Source organism: Apiospora phragmitis, assembly GCF_038363925.1.
Source record: "Apiospora phragmitis strain CBS 135458 chromosome Unknown utg000005l:1.0-4161743.0:1.0-4166827.0, whole genome shotgun sequence".
NCBI classification, from domain to species: domain Eukaryota; kingdom Fungi; phylum Ascomycota; class Sordariomycetes; order Amphisphaeriales; family Apiosporaceae; genus Apiospora; species Apiospora phragmitis.
This window is the reverse complement of record NW_027117403.1, coordinates 1498320-1516404: the sequence shown is the minus strand read 5'-3', so window position 1 is coordinate 1516404 and position 18085 is coordinate 1498320. Positions and strand designations below refer to the sequence as shown.

The 18085-nt window shown below is 51.5% G+C and overlaps 5 protein-coding genes across 5 annotated transcripts; 3 read left to right on the top strand and 2 right to left on the bottom strand.

Moving 5' to 3' along the window:
• Positions 1-5773: 5773 nt before the first annotated feature.
• PG994_004508 (uncharacterized protein) lies at positions 5774-6998 on the bottom strand (the record flags this gene model as incomplete). The annotated part of the gene is made up of 4 exons (XM_066855917.1): positions 5774-6210; positions 6276-6562; positions 6622-6750; positions 6814-6998. The coding sequence occupies 4 exons, from the start codon at positions 6996-6998 to the stop codon at positions 5774-5776; spliced, it is 1038 nt and encodes a 345-aa protein (XP_066718084.1).
• Positions 6999-11416: 4418 nt separating this feature from the next.
• PG994_004507 (uncharacterized protein) lies at positions 11417-13579 on the top strand (the record flags this gene model as incomplete). Its single annotated transcript, XM_066855916.1, has 4 exons — positions 11417-13065; positions 13119-13275; positions 13346-13474; positions 13532-13579. 4 exons carry the CDS (start codon positions 11417-11419, stop codon positions 13577-13579), a joined length of 1983 nt encoding a protein of 660 aa, XP_066718083.1.
• Positions 13580-14392: 813 nt separating this feature from the next.
• On the bottom strand, positions 14393-14884 carry PG994_004506 (uncharacterized protein; the record flags this gene model as incomplete). Its single annotated transcript, XM_066855915.1, has 2 exons — positions 14393-14701; positions 14792-14884. The coding sequence occupies 2 exons, from the start codon at positions 14882-14884 to the stop codon at positions 14393-14395; spliced, it is 402 nt and encodes a 133-aa protein (XP_066718082.1).
• A 1275-nt stretch (positions 14885-16159) lies between these two features.
• On the top strand, positions 16160-16540 carry PG994_004505 (uncharacterized protein; the record flags this gene model as incomplete). Its single annotated transcript, XM_066855914.1, has 1 exon — positions 16160-16540. The coding sequence occupies one exon, from the start codon at positions 16160-16162 to the stop codon at positions 16538-16540; it is 381 nt and encodes a 126-aa protein (XP_066718081.1).
• Positions 16541-16976: 436 nt separating this feature from the next.
• On the top strand, positions 16977-17910 carry PG994_004504 (uncharacterized protein; the record flags this gene model as incomplete). The annotated part of the gene is made up of 2 exons (XM_066855913.1): positions 16977-17190; positions 17408-17910. 2 exons carry the CDS (start codon positions 16977-16979, stop codon positions 17908-17910), a joined length of 717 nt encoding a protein of 238 aa, XP_066718080.1.
• Between the last annotated feature and the right edge of the window lie 175 nt (positions 17911-18085).

Genomic DNA, 18085 nt, shown 5'->3' with positions numbered 1-18085 from the left:
GTTCCTCACTCCGTATATCAGTCTACAAACAGCCCTTGGTGATTCTCGGAAAATGAAGGGCATGATATGTGTTTCAGAATCATCGAGCCTATTTCTTCGTTAGTGGTTACTATTAGAGTTCCGAAACGGGTTCTTTCGGCTTCAGAACGGCGGCTGAATAGCCGAGATACCAAGTACCCGAGTGTGCATTTTGTTTCGCGCCAGCCGCTTACAATCAACTACCTAGGCAGCCGAGAAATGCTTTCGTCACTTCTCAGCTTATTTGCTTCGAGAACGCCCTAACTACGAATGGTCCGGTTTGTCGTTTCTTCTGGTTACCGCACCCGATCACAGATCACAAGCCAAACAATATCCGTCCCAGAATGGCCAGGTCTCTTCCCATCCATGGATTACCTGGCTATCAATAGAACAGGTAAATAACAGCAATATGAGTCCAAGAAAGCGGTTGGTGTTGTTGGTTCTCGAAATAGCGAGTTTTGTTGAGGGGTCGCTAGGGTGTAGTTCGTCGGCATGTCCCTTTCTGGACAATGGTGGCTGATCCATCCCAAGGGCGTGGTTCAATGTTCAATTTGTTTGCGTTGGTCCTTGTGACGAGAAACAGGGAGTATTATTATTAGCCAGGCCGATTCCGGATGGTCGCACTGGGAAGCCAATGCGCCTAGCACGGCAAACAACCCTCCCTCACCTCCCACGCCCACCCATATATTATCATGTCATTGCGCAGGGCGAGAAGACAGGAACGGGCTGGGCGGGACCGAAGAGCGAAGGATGTCCTTCCCGTTGAGGTAATTCCAAGTCTATATGGGCTGAATGGTCGTTGGCTTGCTCATACCGGAGCTGTCCATTCAAGGATTGCCAAACTCCTCATCTCCTTTGTGCCAGGGCAATATCAAGATCCAACAGCATGCATGTGCACACCCGGAATAGTGGTTAGAGCCTTGTAGGAGGTAGCGTAGGAGGAGCCAGCGATGTCATCAAAGATGGGGCAGCAGCCGAGGTAAAAGGGTCGAGAAGGAATGGGGACAGTCAGGCAATCCGCTGAGCCTGCGTCGTCGCAATACCTTGACAAGCATCGGGGCTGGCTTGGACAAATATGACAAGAACCGCGCTAAAAGTGGTCGCCGTCCTGAGACTCAACGGGATTAACGCGAACCGATTCCTTCGGCTCGATGGTCACAAGCGAAGGATCAACTATTCAGGAGTATGTTAATGCAGCTGAACGGCACGACATGGGTACAGTTGCTGGGATGGACTGGTTGACCTGCCCCCCCCCCGTGACCGACCTCTCGCCTAGACCAGCAATTTATCACCCGTTCGTTACCCGACTCTCCGGTCGAAAGAGCCTCAAGATCACCACCCCCAGTCAGACAGTCAGCCTACCTTTCTGAAACTGGGCACCAATTTCAAAGAATTGATCAAGTGCGTTTCTATCTGGCTCAGACCTTTCGAGATCGTATCTAGCGGGCACTTGTAAGCGCTCATTCGAAAAGGCTTCATCATCAGACAGCTCGGGCCTGGCCAATGATGAACAGGCGTTCCTGGATAGCCGCCGTCCCATGACGGTTTTAAGCGCCGCCGCCTCTCCTCTTAGCACCTGTGGCTCAACACTGACCTAACATTCTAGAATATTTCCTTCTTGGGCGACCGTCAATCGCCTATCCACCACTACCATCGCGAACGAAGCGCCCGTGGTTACCAGTTACCTGTGCGGCCTACGTGGATAGGCTATTTTTGTCGTCTTCGCGAACGATGACTTGCATCTTCCCCTGGGTTCCGTCGCCCTGGGATCCGCCCGGGCTCGCTTTACTGGTCAACGTCGACGTTTACTGGTCAACGTCGACGCCATTGTTGTCGACGCGGGCACGGGGTGGGACTGACTGACGATGACGGAGGCGTACATGGGCGCTACTGCTAACACGCGCCCTCATGCGAGGTTCCCGTCGCTCATTGCAGATACACAGTTCGCTCTTTGCATATCGCGAGAAGCGCTCAGGCCAGCTACGACCCATGGCCCATGGTGCATACCTCTTCTAGAAGCGCCGCTGCTGCCTCCATGACACATCATTGGCCCGCCGATGCCCTTCTGGCTGCTGCTCCCCAGTCTCTCTGTGAGATCTGTAGAAGCAAGCTAAGAAGCTATTCAGGGTCCTGCATGCCCCGTCTGTGCTGGGCGCCTCCACGACGACCACGTATCTGCGGGCGCCAATCTCTCCCTCCCCTCCCTCTCGCACTCGGGTTGAAGCTACGCTGTTGGTGTCATGCACGTGTCCCTTGTCCTTATCACGCCGATGTAATTGGTGTACCTGAGCAACAGAGCCGCGAAGGTTAAAATCAACGTCAGGGGGGGCCCGGGAGGTCCAGTCTCGGTGTGCATGCGTGCCTCATGTCCCTTCAGACTAAGGAGTACATAGGCATCTAGATCTCCCTCCCCGGTCCTGTTACCGGTGTTGGATATAGGTGCATGTGAGCAGCAGCCATACATCATCACGTATGTAACCAGAAGGGTCCTTCATAGGTAAACGGATTCTGTCCGTGGTCTTGGGTCGTCGTTGGTTCAGGACCGCCTCTATTTTAAGCAAGCTGCTACTATTTTTAAGACTGATAATGTAGCCTCATGATGCAAGCCGGTGCGGCTGCAGAAGTGTTTATTGGAACGTCAAGTCCTAAAAGGACCACATGTCCAATCTTTCCATTTCCCACTTTGACTGCAGACGTTTGCTTTTCTCTCCTTCCGTCTGTTTATTTGTAGTGTCTTTTTCCACATAACGTTCTTTCTTTAGCTCACCTACATGTCTCTAAGCGCTGTTGCGGCTGTAGGTTTTTCCTTCTTGACCCTACGATGTCTGGGTGGCACGGTTTCTGGGCGCGTCATCATCCGTCAACGTCACCACCAAAACCCCGTTGTCTAAATTTAGGAGGAAATATTGTGACTCGTCTCACAGTCTGACATGGTTCGAAAGACAACGCAGTTATCCCTACCCGTCACCGCTGTTTAGGCTCTTCCACACAACCTTTTTCCCTTTTCTTCCCTTCCTTCCGTTGTGTTCTCACTGGGCGGCGGTATTATTTGCTACCTAGTAGCCTTGCATCAAGAGCGGGAAGCCGGGCGTTAACGGGGTACGAAGTCGGCGCTCATCTCATCACAACTCAATACCGCCTTCTACTTTTCTTTCACTTACTTAAGCCCTGCTTGCCCTTCCTATCAGGGCCCTTGCATCTTACGTGTGTGCCGGCAGTTGCTGCGCTTCGGTTTCATGTTACGCAGAACGACTTGACAATGGATGTGTTGCTGCTGTTGCCTAAGTACCTGCAATCTAATTAATGTACTTAGCTATTTTTCTTCCCTTTTTTCCCTCCCTGATCCTTCCGCTACTCGCTTGACGTTCCCCCTTCCGCGCTACCCCACATTCCTTCCCCCCAGCTTCCGGGGATATCTCCTCCTTCGCGGGATGGGGTGGTGTGCTATTGGCAATTAGATCCTCCGAAGGAACCACGAAACCAGACGAGCCGAGATGGATGTGAGATTTTAGAGTTATTTGGGTTCACCACCCACTTCAGGGAATTTGGCTCCCGCAAGGGCCCCCTTCCCAGCAGCCAGGCTCATAAGATCCCTGAGGGTTCTTGGGTGCCCGGCGATTCTATCGGCGCTTCGCTTTGCCTTCCCCTTCCCACCCACACACACCGCATTCCCAGATCCCCCAGCTTGGGCTGACTGGGTAGATCATCATTGGCCACACCATCGAGTCTGCTGACTCTTTCGCCACACCCATGCACACAGCGCTACGCGCAGAAACGCAGGGCAGTTATTTCGTCTGCCGAGGTCTCTACCAAGGACGGCATCTCCGGCGCGCCGATCGCTTCTTGCCTGCCTGCTCTCAGGCTTACTTGCATACATACGTGCGAGTGAAGGAACATGAGGGGCGGAGGCGGGAAAGGGGGGAGGCAAGGCTCGGCGATTTCGCCGCATGTGGCTAGTGAGTGAGCCATCCTCACGGGATGTGAGGTAGCGGGTTTTTTCTCATGGTCTGAGAAGTTCGAGCGGTAGTCAGATATCAATTGCCTTGACTGTTACGGGATCGAGTGTGCAAGCTTGAGAGGTTCGGGTACTCCCTATAGCCAGAGGACCATGAAGAAGGTGATAAAAGTGGTGGAGGGGCTGGTCTTCTAAGATTGCACCGATTTTGATATCACAATGTGTGGATAACCTCATACTCCCCTTTTGAATAGAGCTGTTGTGGTTTGTAAGGTAGTTAAAGTAAAAGCGAATTTGGATGGAATATTAATGTTTTCTTCTTCTTCTTCTTCTCTATATATCTCGCATCCCGATCCCGCTTTTATCATTCTTCCTGTATCAGGCTATCGTGGACATAGCATGGAGCCCAGTATATAGGCCGATGAAAGAGCGACAACTCCGGTCAATAGATATGTAACAGAAACATGGGCAGTGGTCCATTGCGGGCTACAGATAAGTTGCTCATATGAGTGTCGCGCGATCCCCTGAAGTGAAATTTAAGTCGCATAACCCCCAGGCTTCCCCTCAAAGCTGAGCAGTATGGGTGCCAAAGCTGAGTCTGCCATGACAGTATCGCACGCCTCCGTATGCTTCCACTGCTATTGTACTCCTCGCCGTCTCTCTGCTGGCCCCCTTCTCATCATCATGGCTACGTCAACGATCGTCAAATTATATCCGAGCTGCTGCTGGGTGTTGCTGCCGACGAGTCTTCGCCAGAACACTGATTCATCTCGTAGTAGCACGTAGCTCCTGGGTTGAGTAATAAGATCGCTGTCCTAGTTTGACAGCGGAGGTGTGAAATCGGATAGCCTCGTCAACTGCTTGAACGATCTCACCATACCGTAGCTCCAACAGTTTGTTCAGGCAAGTCTTCTTCGAAGCCCGATGGACGGAGACCTACAGTAATTAACTACCAAGCACGCTTGAGCTTCCGCGCCCCTAATCCGTTCTGTTTCAGTGTGATACGGATCGCCTTGGCCATCTCCTCCATCTCCTTTCCCTCTCGAAGTGAACCGTCTTCCCTCGCAGACCTCTCCTGAACGCTCCACTCTTCAAATCCTTGGAAGACCAACGGCCACATCGAGGACTTCCATAGAGGCTACCCACGGTGTTGACAACTGCTCAACACCACCGTGGCGGCGAAGAGGGCTGCACCTGAAAGCACGAAGGCGAGAGGAAGGATCAGCCAAGCCCACTCGATGTGAATTCCCGCCTCTTGACGCCACGTAGTTCCCTCGGCCGGGATGGCACCTGGACCCGAGCGAATAGAATTTGTCATACTATCCGTTATGCTGGCTACAACTTCCGAAACGTTTTTGAGATATCCCAACATTGAGCCGATCGAGAAGGATGTGTCCAAGGCATGTTTTCTGAACGTGAACATCCCTCCCATGGATGCAGACAAGCTTGAGTGGTCCTGGCTCACAGTTCTGAAGGAATTGTTTTGCAAAGGCCACATGGTGTCGGTGAGATTTCTTGCGTTGCCATCAGTACGAGGTACTAGATAATATATCAACCCATATTCATTTAGATCCAGGTCAGGATTTGGGTGGAGAGGTATTTCTGACAAATTTTAGGGCTTCAGTATCCCATTCGACTGTAGAAGTATCAGTATCTACCTCAATTTTGAGTATGGAAAGCCAAGATGAAGATGGACTTACGATTTCAACGTCTCTAAATGTCTTGGCGCACCAGCTCACCGCACACTCTGTTGCCGTCCAGTAGCCTTTCGCTGGGTCACCTGTTGTTTTGTTTCCACCTTTATACGTAAGTATCCTTGAACTGGATAATAGCCAAAGAAAGGAGCTTTTCCGTTACTGTCTGATTCGCAGAATGGGGCGTGTAGTCGAGAGTAACGTTACCGGCTACCTCGGCCATGTGAATAGCGAAGCCTGCCTTTACCTCAACAGTGATTGGTAATACAAGCCATTCCGGTGTAGTGAATATAGCATTGCGAAATTCGTCGCATTCTGACAAGACCGGCTCGTGCTGGTCTCCTGCGGTTGCGACTACTTGCCTTGTGCATCCATCGACAAGTTGTGTCTTGTCTGAGACATCCACACAGATGCTGTATATGGCAAGCGAGATGAAATCGGACCAAGTACAGTTACCTGACGGGCATATGAATTGGAAATTGGATCCAAGATCGAAGACGCCATTAAGAAAGGCTCTTTGTGGTTTGTTGCCAGTAATAGGGGCTAAATTTTACTTAGTAACAAACCCATAGTAGATATATACTTACATAGTATTATGAGCCACTTACGTTCAAACGCTTTACTAGGGTCAAGTTCCGCCTCAGAAGGGTCGCCTGTATCAAAACCGGAAGAAACGTGAATGGAAGAGCCGGACTTCTGCTCGCCCACCCTCTCCGTCCGAATGACCACTGTTTGCTGAGCGAAAGGTCCCACCGCCATGGCCACCAGAATAAGGATTGCTCCGACCGTTGCCAACAGTGGCCATAATTTAACATTAGAGGGGTTTAGGAACAGCAGAGCTCCCCAGGGCCCCTTGCTGGCATCGTCTAACGCTGACAAGGATCCAGACGGCGCTCTTTTCTTGCGAAATAGAGCCACTGAATCTGATTGATGCACTCGCTGATTGGTAGTAACATGGCCGCTTTGGAGACCGTGATGAGGATGGAGAAAAGAGCGTTGATGCCGATAGGGGACGTCCATTCAGAAAGGGGCGTATTGTCGGTTTTGGCAGCAATAACGACAATGGCCATCATACAGCCAAGACTGAGTAGCACAGCAAGCAGCTCCCATAACCATCAGTTGCGAATACAGCTGCGGGTTTTTGACCTAAACTTGGACTTAAGTAGGAGATCTGTCTTGGAAGGATTGGCATAGCCATCGTGTGTCACTGGATTGGCCTCAGACCCTACATCGTCGGGATGTACATCTTCATCCTGTGTATGTAGATCGATATGGCTATTCAGGGTCCTGTAGCTCGGCGCAACTGATGTGGATTGGCTGTCTTCTCTCATACTGTATCAAACGAAGTGGGAGTCGTCGTACCACGGGAAATAAGAAAGGTACAGAGGCAGATTTGAGAGAAGAGGACTGAGCCAGGCTCGACAGATTCGACGTCGAAATAGCCAAAACACTCAAAGGGGCTGATACGACATGCAGCGGCACTTGCCAATGAGGATTATAAAGCTAGGGAAGGGCTGGTGAAAGGAGACATTCTACCATTTCAACTAAATAGATTTGTTCGTGTTCGTTACTGCGGAAGTACAGCAGTCAGAGGGATCACAGCACGGTGGTGGAAAACGACGGGATCAAGTAAGCAAAAGGAAAAAAGAAGGAAGAAATACCAAAAAGCTCAGCATCAGGGAGTCGGGAGCCCGCCCCGGGTAGGGCTCGAACCGTCAACCTATGCCTACGAAAACCCCCGTGCCCGGGTCACGGTGTCCGGGAAGGGCGCACCCCTTCACCCGGACTGGGTTTTCATCCTCCCCTTCGACTTACCACTCGGCCAACGCGGACAGGCCAGCCTATTGACCAAGTAGGTAAGTTCCCGGTTCAGTGGAAGAATCCGCTGTTATTAGGTCTTATGACCTGCAGCTCACATTTGGACCTGTCCCCTCCCTCCAGCAACCCAAGCTCAGCAGGCCACCACTGTAGCTGGGTACCTAGGCAACAGGCAACCACGGTGACCGAACGCAAGAACCTCGATTATTTGACCGCGTCAATCTCTACCTTGAGGTACGTCCATCCTTTGGAGATCGTCCTTGGTGTCGTCCACGACCCTGCTGGCTTCAGGATGTAAACAACAAGTGCCCACGCCGCGTGCCATGCTAGAATGCCGCATCAAGCGCCTTATTACACTGTTACAAGGTGAACTCGAAGTCAATTCTGAGAACCGCCGCTTTGCCAACCTCGAGAAAAAATGAGCTCGATCATCCTGATCACCTCCCTCAGCCCCTTGCAGCTGCACCCCCATTGGCTCTTGACCTTGGGGCATCTTCCGCCATAAGGTACGTATGAGGTAGATGGATATCTTCCGGAACAGCATCCATGAGGGAAAGTCGATCGAAGTGACGTAGGATGCAGATGTAGCTGCTGGTTTGATGGAGTGTTGTTGTTATTGTCTTGGAGCCAGCAACAGGGAAAAAGTCGATCAAGACGTCGACGGCAATGTAACCTCGATGTTGCTAGGGTACCGATGGCGACATCCCATTTCCAAGCAACAACACTGACACAGGGCAACAGGATCTCGAGCCGTGTAAGCGTTTCGCGGTTACGGACTAGGGCGGAGGCCTCGGGCACCGATAGCCGTGACCGTCTCTCTCGCCGCTCCTCCCTTATGGCCCGTTGCCGGCCCGATGATGGCCATCTCTCTCGCCTTCCGCCCGACAACGGAGGTACCGCCGTATATTACGTCAAGGAGGTTGGTATAGAGGCGGATCTGCGATGTCGCAGCCCAGTTGGTTCACCAAGGTCTTCGCTGGACAGAAACATGTAGTATGGCCGGTCCAGCAACCATCTCGCCATGTGTGGGGTAGCTTCTTTGACGACCTCTCGGTTCCTTTGTACGCCATTCCCATGAACATGAAAACCTCACGCCCGTCGCCCAGTTTGAAGAGCAAGTCCGCAAAGGTCAAATGCTTCCTTGGAGACAGGAGGCAGTGTCCGGACCATCCGACACGACGCGACCGATCTATGGTTCCTGTACACGCTTGGCGTGGGAAGCTTGAAGTGTGAACTGGTGTTGTGGAATGGGGGCTGATGCCAGTTGCAAAAAGCGAACAACGGCAAAATCGGCGGGTGACATGCGTGGGTGACTTAGTCATTGACATAATGACGGCGGTGTTCTATCCTTCTCTTTGTCCATGTGACTGAATGAATTTCAGTTGATGGTCCAGACATTTAGGGAAACAAGGTCTGGCCGCTTCTATAGAGAGCAGACTCGATCCTTTCCCCATGGCTGAAACTCTCTTCCTGTATGGCAATGCATGTCCGCCCGAACCTTGGGGTCTGCCACTGGTTCCTCTTTCGCTCTTGCACTACTGATTTCGTCGGCAGTAGAGTACTCGCAAAACATATGAGCTGGTTTTAGGTAGCCCTCGATACTTCTCGATCCATAGCGGCGTGCCTTGCCATCATGGGAACTGCCGTGGCATATGCTCGACTGTCAGCCAATCGGACAATTTCGCGAAATGGCCACGTAGATTTCGGAGGTTATCGAAATGGCCACAAGTGACATTTTAAGCTATGGACATGAATTGGGATTGAGAAGCTTGGAGATCTTTTAGAGGAATCAGATATTCGCCCGGAGTTTCACCCATATTTGGCCCCTCACCCATTGGTTATTGATGAGGAGAGTCAAGGTTGCCGAATCGGAACTCTGTCTAACCGGACCGCGTCTGCGATGTGGTAAGCCGCTGCTGATTGATGACGATGGAGGACACTTATTGGTTATTCCATGGTCAATTCGAATCATCCTTGCTCCCATTAGGGTAAAGATGAGGCCAGCAGCACCATGGCTGGTTTTCATATCTACCTGCTGCCCCGCTTACCTTGTGACCTGCATTGTATGAGTGACCTTTATCCGGTAACCTGCAGGAACTTGGAAGAAGTCATCGTGTCCAGTCCCAATAGATCGGGTGCCCTCATGCAAGGATTCTCATTCCAAGCCTGTATGTAAGCGGAAGGGGCGGGGGCATCTGGGAGTATGCGTGCGTGGCAGTCGGACTTAACAAGGGCTTAATCTCACCCGTGTCCGAAGAATCTAGCCTCCATCCTACACCTGCTAACTAGTAGACGACGCTACACACACATTTTAGCGGTGGTGTGCCGTGTTTTTCGTGGGTGGATTTGCTAAGCTTTGCCACGGTTGTCTAACAGCGCTGGCTCATGGGGATATATCTGAGAAGAGGGGATGAATTCAAGACTTTGCAGCGATCAGCGGGCTTGGCGAACACCTATGGAAGCCCGTTCAAATTCATATAATCATGCACTTGATTGGTTGGAAGATGGTGGAAGAGAGCCTGCCAGGACCTCAGGCCGGCCAGGACCGATCTTATCTCCCGTAGGACTTGAGAGCCGAGAGCCCGAGACCATATCTGTTACGAAATGAGGGGCAAAAAGTGACCTGGTTTTGCAGAAGTGGTGGTTCGTTTCTCGACCACCGCATCGGAACGATAGGTCACGTTCTCAGGCCAAGAAAACTAATGTGGATTGGACTTGGGCTGCTTAGACTATATAACCTAAGGCAGGTAAGGTACTTAATATATGGGATCCCCGATGCACCCTACCATCCAAAATCCGAGAGAGAGAAGAGGGACAGCTATTGATTTGTGCAGCAGAAGCCCAAAGTTGCGTTTCTAATCTACATGCCATCAATTACGTAGTAAATGAAGGAGTCCAGGCCAAGATCAGGAGGAGCTGGGTACTTGGGCATGGGGGTACGGAGTAGCCTTAGTCCAAAAAGCCCCCATTCTCAAAACGGGAGCTGCGGAGTTTGGATGACCCATTTTCTCCGGATACGCGGATATTCCAACGAGGGAGAGGAAAGGAAAGGCAACCGAAAAAGCACCACTGACCATGGACTGATTAATTGCTTGATTTGAACGATTAACGGGGAACGGAAAGCTTTCCACGCACACACACATACATACACGCGCACACACACACACACACACACATGCACAAACGCATGATGGCGACTAGGAAGTAACCCCCATGAGCCAGCCCGTCTGCCAAATCCATCAATTCACCTCTCTCAGCCCAGTCTGGGACGGACCCTGTCTCTGAAAGTACTTACTCAGACTACACATTTGTCATTTCTTTCCTTCGAGTTCCTATCTCCGAAAAGCAGTTGATGCTTTACAACCGGCTACCGGCTTCAAGCAGCTGTTTCTTCCTTTAACTTAACCTAACCCATCTACCACGCGACGTCCATAGCTCGTCTGGCTTTAGTTGAGCCCGACTGCTGCTTCGCTGTTACTACCGCGCTCCCGTCGGACTTTGGCTTTTGATTCGACTTGGCCTGAGCTCACACCACACCACACGCATACACACTTCCATGTCCAGTCCTAGTGTGTGGGCTACATTACAGACGGCATGACACATGCTTTCACTGGGAGGACTTTAAAATAAAAAACACCGTCTGAGGTTATCCCCGAGACGAGTCCGGACCATGGACCGTCCATCCTACCAGACCAGCGTCTTCCGCGCACAACCAACCGAAGGCATGCAGCGGAAGATCCAGAAGCGCAACAGACCGCCAGTTAGCTGCTTGTTGTGTCGCACCCGAAAGGCAAGGCCGTCTCACTGCTGCTGTTGGAGCTTCTTCTTCGTCGTCGTCGCCCCTCGCTAATCTCCGCCCATTAGGTGAAATGTGACCGCCAGCAACCATGCGAAAGGTGCGTCAAGAGTGGGGAGGCCGCTTTCTGCGAGTATGCCCCCCCGGGCTGCCCGCAAGCCCAAGGGCAATGAGTCCCGGCCTCCAGCCGATTCCCGCCCCAAGCAGGATGCCATGTCACGTCCCCTCCTGCAGGTCCGCCTGCAGAAGCTGGAGGACATGGTGAATGGCCTGCTACAAAACACCGGGAGCCAAGACGGAAGCATTGCCAGTGTCGCATCGAGCTCGGATCCACGGAGCGAGGTGGAAATGCGCTCTGACTTCAGCACCCCTCCGAGCACAGTCACCACCGCCGTCACATCCAACAGTGGAGCGTCTTATGGTCATACCCAGCCCGAAAACGGTTACGTAGGCGCAACCCACTGGTCCGCCATCCTCGAGAGTATTCATGACATCCGGGGCATTGTTGAAGCTGAACCCTCGGAAGAAGATTCGAGCCCTTCGCCGCCGCCCCATTCATCGTCATCCCTCCAAGCGCGCGAGATGGACGTGGTGTACGGCACTCAAGTCCGTCTTACCATAGATGAGGCCGTCGCCCGGTTGCCACCCAAGCACAAGACCGACCAGCTGGTCTTTGGCTACTTCCAATCCAGGTTTCATGCCGCCCCATACATCCACACCTCCAAATTCCAAAGGGAATACGACGTGTTCTGGCGAGATCCATCATCCACCAGCTTGCTATGGCTCAGCATCCTGGCTTCCATTCTCAATGTGGCTGCCACGGTTTCTATGGGGCAAGGCGAGGATGTGAGCAAGGACTGCGAGGCAGCTCACCCCGACAAGTTAGCCGCATTGGCAGTCGACTGTCTAATCGCCGGCGACTATCTTGCCGCAAAACCTTACTCTGTAGAGGCCTTGCTGCTATCGAATTATACTGAATTCCAACGAAGAAAGGACTGTGACTCAAGTCTATGGTCGAAGTTCGGCTTACTTGTACGTCTGGCCCAGCGGATGGGTTACCACAGAGACCCGAAATACCTGCCAAGCATTACACCCTTTGAGGGGGAGATTCGCCGGCGTGCGTGGTTCTTCATCGAGGTGTTCGACTGCATGTTTTCATTCCAATTAGGTATGCCTCCGATTGTCCGCGAAGACGAATGCGACACCGAAGCTCCAGGCAACCGGTTCGATCTGGACTTTGACGAGCACACGACGGTCTTACCGCCTTCCCGACCCCCAACGGAAGCAACGTCGACGCTTTATCTATGCTACAAGTCCATACTTTGCCGCCTGCAGCGTCGAGTCATCCGCTTCGCCTTGTCGATCCAGCCGCCGCCACCGTACGAAGAAGTGGTAAACCTGGACAGTGAAATACACTCATTCCACGAACAGCTTCCCGCCACGCTGAGAATCCGACCTGTGCGTTCCTACAGCTTTGCAGACTCGTGTTTCGACATTGTTCACAGGCTGATGGTTGAGTTGATGTATCTGAAAACTCTCTGCGTCTTGCATCGAACCTTTCTCACGCGCGACCATAAAGACCATCCTAGATATGCCATGTCCAGAAGTACCGCCATCGATTCAGCATTACGGATTCTTGACCTCCATGCAGAATATGACGAAGAAAGTCGACCGGGTGGCAGATTATATCAAGACAGGTACATGTTTTCCGGGCAGACACTACATGACTTCTTGATAGCGTCTATGGTCCTCTGCTTAGACCTGACAGAGAGTATCTTGACAGAGTAAGTTGCAATCGTCTTTTATTGAAACCACCCCATGCTAACTCTCGTAACAGTCCGGCAGAGCGGTCAAGGAAACTGAAAGCACTGGGTACTTCGTATAAAATATGGTCAGCCAGGAAGCACCTTTCCCCGGATGCTGCGCACGCCACCAGAGTCGTCGGAGCTATCCTGCGCAAAGTTTCGATGCAGGAGCAGCCTACGCGGCCCCCTGTGCAACCTCCCTCCGCAGCCTGAAATAAGGGATGGCTCGCTTGCCAGTCTTCTCAATAACGACACACAGGAGACGCCTCCACCACCGCCACCGCCCATGGACCAGTCCCAGCTTATCCATGCGATGGACTTTTCTCTCGACTTCATGGACACTATACCCCTGGACAATGTGCTGAACGATCCGTCCCAATACGATTGGGTAAGCTTCGCCGAAACTCACAACTATTTTTTCGTAGTGTTTGCTAACTCGCGACAGAACATGATTGATCATTATCTCCTTGTTGACCGACCGACATCTCGGTGATTTCATTAAAATAATGAGAAACACCGAGGGTCAAAGTTGTGGCATCACATCTTGTTCCTACTAAACGATACCATTTACTGAAAAACACCAGAAACGAAGAACACTGTAGCGATACTATGAAGTTCTGAGCACGGCACTTAACACATAACCAACGGGGCAACCTGGGATTCGTCGGGAGTACCTATGCTGTCTATATATCTTCGTGGTTGATGCTTACTTCTTAGCGGACGCCTGTTCCATTGTTTTCATGTTACGCCCCTTTATGAAAACCGTCTACGTATGAAAAATTCCCCAAGTTGTTGCAGAGCAGAGATTCTATGACGAGAGTGTTCTTCAAGCCTGGGGCTTGTGTCCTCTCGTGGCTTTTAGTTGTTTGTTTATATAGATACCACCAAATGTAGCGAACGAAAAGGCAATCAAGTTGAAATGGCTTGCCACAGTGATTAGTTTTCCGTGGATGACTGCTTTCAGGCTCATATCGAGACCAGTTGTGAATCTTTTGATTCCCTGAGCATCGATCTTCTCACCTGGATAGCGTAAGCTCTTGCTTTCTATGCTGTCGCATAATCCTTAGAACTATATGTAGACATGACCATTATTCTTGCCTGCATTGTACCATAAACGGAGCATGCTCAGGGTATAGAGGGCCACAACTGCAAAGAATGCGAGAAGAGGAAAGGCCGCGACCTGCAACTCAAATCTTAATAATGGGACACAAACAATAAAAGGGGCACTCACCACACGATCGGACGTGCTAGCACTCGACTGGCCCGACTTGGTAGTGCCCCAAATTAAAACCACAAAGCCTGCCAGCTATGTGTACAAGCTGAATTCCAGGAGGCCGACCGCAGTCTGCCAAATCAAGACCTGGTACCAGCTCGGGGCACGCCGACCATTCCCATCATCATGAGACAACATGTTCTGGCAGAACTGATTTGCCGTAGGCAAGCATCCGACCCTGATTAGGAAAACGCTCTGCTGCATGCCTACGGCGACGGCGCCGATTCCCAATACCAGGCTGCAGTACCATGGCGCTTGTACCAGGGTGTATGCCACGCTGGGCAGGCTCGACAAGCTGGTCCAGGTGAATGCTCCGACAACCGCTGCACTCATAACCGCACCCTATATATGTTTTATTTACGTGAAAGCATTGATTTTCTGGGTTGCAAGTATAGAAAAGGGGTGGATGGTAGGGCGAGTACGTGTACTGACAATGAGCTCAACATTGGTCAGCTGCGATAACATCGAGGCCCGCCAGTGGTCTATCATCCGATTCCGGTCTTGTTCATCGGTCTCGTTCACCATGACGCTGATGGCGGAATTGGCGACGCCCCAAGCCGCAAAAAAGGAACGGCAACACCGTTCTCGCGACGGTATCCAGCTGGCCTGGTACAGCGGCCAAGGCTCTGGAGAGAGCGGCTTGGAATGGCCCCAATGCTGTCTTCATACTTTCGTTTCGAATTAGCAGTGAGCAGCGTGTACATCACAACATTTACAGGCTCAAAGATGCCACATCGTTGGCGAACGCGTGGTCAGGCTGAAACCTGCGAGTTTACAGCCATTATGCATATTGGAACCTTTTAGCGTCTTCGGTGTTACACAACTCAGCCTAATATTTATCAGTCATAATGCCGACTCAGTTAATATCGCTTTTCTTCTATCCACTGGCTCTTGTGGTACTGGTCAGAACAGGACAGGACATGATATAAACAGTATTGAAACTCTGCCGCAGATGATATATTACGTTGGCCACAGAAATGTCCAGTAGCAGACTGTCCCCATGGATCGCGCGGCTCGTTGAGAAGGGTCAAGAGGATAAAGAGAGGCGGGCCGAGTTCCAATTCGTCACAGACGAGCGCCAGAAGTTCGAATTTCTGACGCTAGTCCAAGGCTCTTACAGCAACGTGACTGGGGATTATGTCTCTCTCGACCAAAATCGGTGGCCACGCTTGAAGTGGAAAGTCGGTATCGCTTGCAAGCGTTTCTTCAGACGTGCTAAGCTACGACCTATTGGGCCACTGGGGAGTGTATATCACCAGGGCCGACTCGGAGAATCCAAAAGCGCCAGCAACACCAGTGAGTCGGTTTGATTTTCTGGTTTACCCTGATTGGCCGACTGACATATCTTTTCGTAATTCGATGTCCCTGAGGATGTATTCAAAGTTTCCGGTTTCAACTGGACCAACGATGGAAAAGGAATACAACTCGAAGCTATTTGGCAGATCGGCAGAGAAGAGAAACGAGATTTGGTACGGGATGAATTCTAAGCCATCCAGAAGGCTACCGAAGGTGCAAAGTCTGATCAGTTTGGCGGATATGAGGCGAGGGAGTTGTATTTTAGCTGGCCTGAGTTCATGTTAATAGGTATGTGTTTGGGAGAAACCCAACCGCTGGTGTTACTACTAAACGAAAAGATCAGCACAATTCGTTCTGCAAGAGTTTGTATTCGAAGCTCTCCATATACCCGCAAAAGAAAGGCCGAGGCAACGAGCGGCGGAGAGGAACCCTTATCTGAGCCCAGATGCTTACGACTTTACTCGGCGCAACTGCTAAGACTACTGTCGAATGCTCCTGAACAAGATGAGCGAGAACAGATGGGAAGATCCGGCCCGGCTTAACTACAACTTCTCCTTAGCAGACCTCGAGAGAGAGTGGCGTAGCAACGACAATTCTTGGGCCAAGGAGAGCAAATGGGGCCAGAAACAACTTATTCGGGGCTTTGTGAGTGCAAAAAGTAGACAGCTATTGGGGAACGAAGCGGACAAGCTGTTGCGGATGAGTCCACGAGGTGCGGAGAAGTTGTGGAAGGACTTGCACAACGGCCTGGGTCAGAAGCCGAGGGAGCCCTGTAGCGATGCCGTCATGACTGGAAGGCTCCTGGACAGGCTCGACCACTGCGGCTTGGCGATCGAACTGGCGGCAGCCTATATTATCGAGAACCAGACGTTCGTTGCCGAGTGACTCGATCTACTGACCGAGCCAAGAACGAGCTGAGCCAGAACGACCGGGTCCGCACGTGGTTCCACGATTCCAAAAAGAGGCTTCGGTGTCTCCCCAGCAAGGCGAGCAGATACCACTGCGTGCGGTGGCGTTGATATGACTTACGTCCTTCAGGGCTTTCAAGGAGATGTGCCGTACCTCTCGCCGTCACACCAATGTCTTAGGACTGCTTTCGTTCATAGCTTGTATCTTGCCAACGGATATCCCGGCATCGTTGCTATTCAACTACTTGTCGGCAGAAGAGCAGGAAAAACACACGGCTGCTCTACTATGCGACTATGCATTTCTGAAGAGAAGGGGCAACGCATTTGACATGCACAGCATAAATCATATGCTCACGGAAGTCTGGCTCCAATAGGCAGGCCAGGCAGATGCTGGGGAAGCAGTGCCGAAGGCGATGTGTCATATTGCCGCCGTTTCCCCAAACTTCAACAAGAACATCAACTTGTGCTGCATGTACATCGCCCACGCCAAAAGCGCACTGCGTGTCGATGAGCAGCACGACACGAAGGGGAAATCGGATCTTTCCTGGGTAGCTGAACAGTACCTGATGACGGTATCGTCGAAACAAACCGAAGATAGTTCACTGCGAGTCAAGAACGCCGCGGATGGTATCGATCTCCCAGAGTACACCTGTCAATGGAGGAGAGAACGATGGCCAAGTAGACCATATCCCCGACCGACTCGCGTCGTTGCATGCGCTTATAGAAGCCTACCGTTCGAACAAGAAAAGGGTGGAAAACGCGACGGACAAACTGATCAAGATTCGCGGGGAGGTGCTGGATCTTCATCTTCAGATGATAAAGTAACGGCACCCTGAAGACGGAGGAGCTCTCCCCGGCCTGTTGGATGCGCGGCAAGCGCTCGCAGAAGAACTCGAGTTCGGAAAGAAGGATCATCACGAGTTTACCCCGGCGGAAGAATTAGAGCGCAAGGAGCGAAACGAAAAAGTAATCGAGGTGTTCAAAAACACGGCTGTTGTTGTAGATCTGGAAACCCGAGAAGAGCTTGACAACAACAGCAGCAGCAGAGTCGACCGCGTGAACAAGCTTCGTTCACGGCTCGAGCTCGGCAAAGCCTACGTCGAAAACGAAGACTACAAACTCGCGATCTCGGTGCTGAGCGACGTTTTCAAAGCCGGGGCCAGATCGACCCCCCAGGACCAACTTTGGTACGTTTCTGACGCGATGGAGAGTCTCGAGACTGCCTATACGAAAGTGAACCGAGACGGGGAAGCATACGAGATAAGAAAGAAGAAAAACAAGTTGGATCAGTACCTCGGTGACTGGCATAAAGAATTGCCAGATTGGCTACCTACAAGGCCAGCTTGAGGAATATCCCCATTGTGTTTGATATCCTTCCTGTATCTGAACCCGACTGTTCCTATTTTCCTGTTTCCCTGGATTTGGACGAATTCCATCTCGAAATGTTAGAGGGAAACCAATGATTGTGGTTGATGGGTATCACTGTCTATTTCTACACTCGATCGATCTTCTATATGAGGCG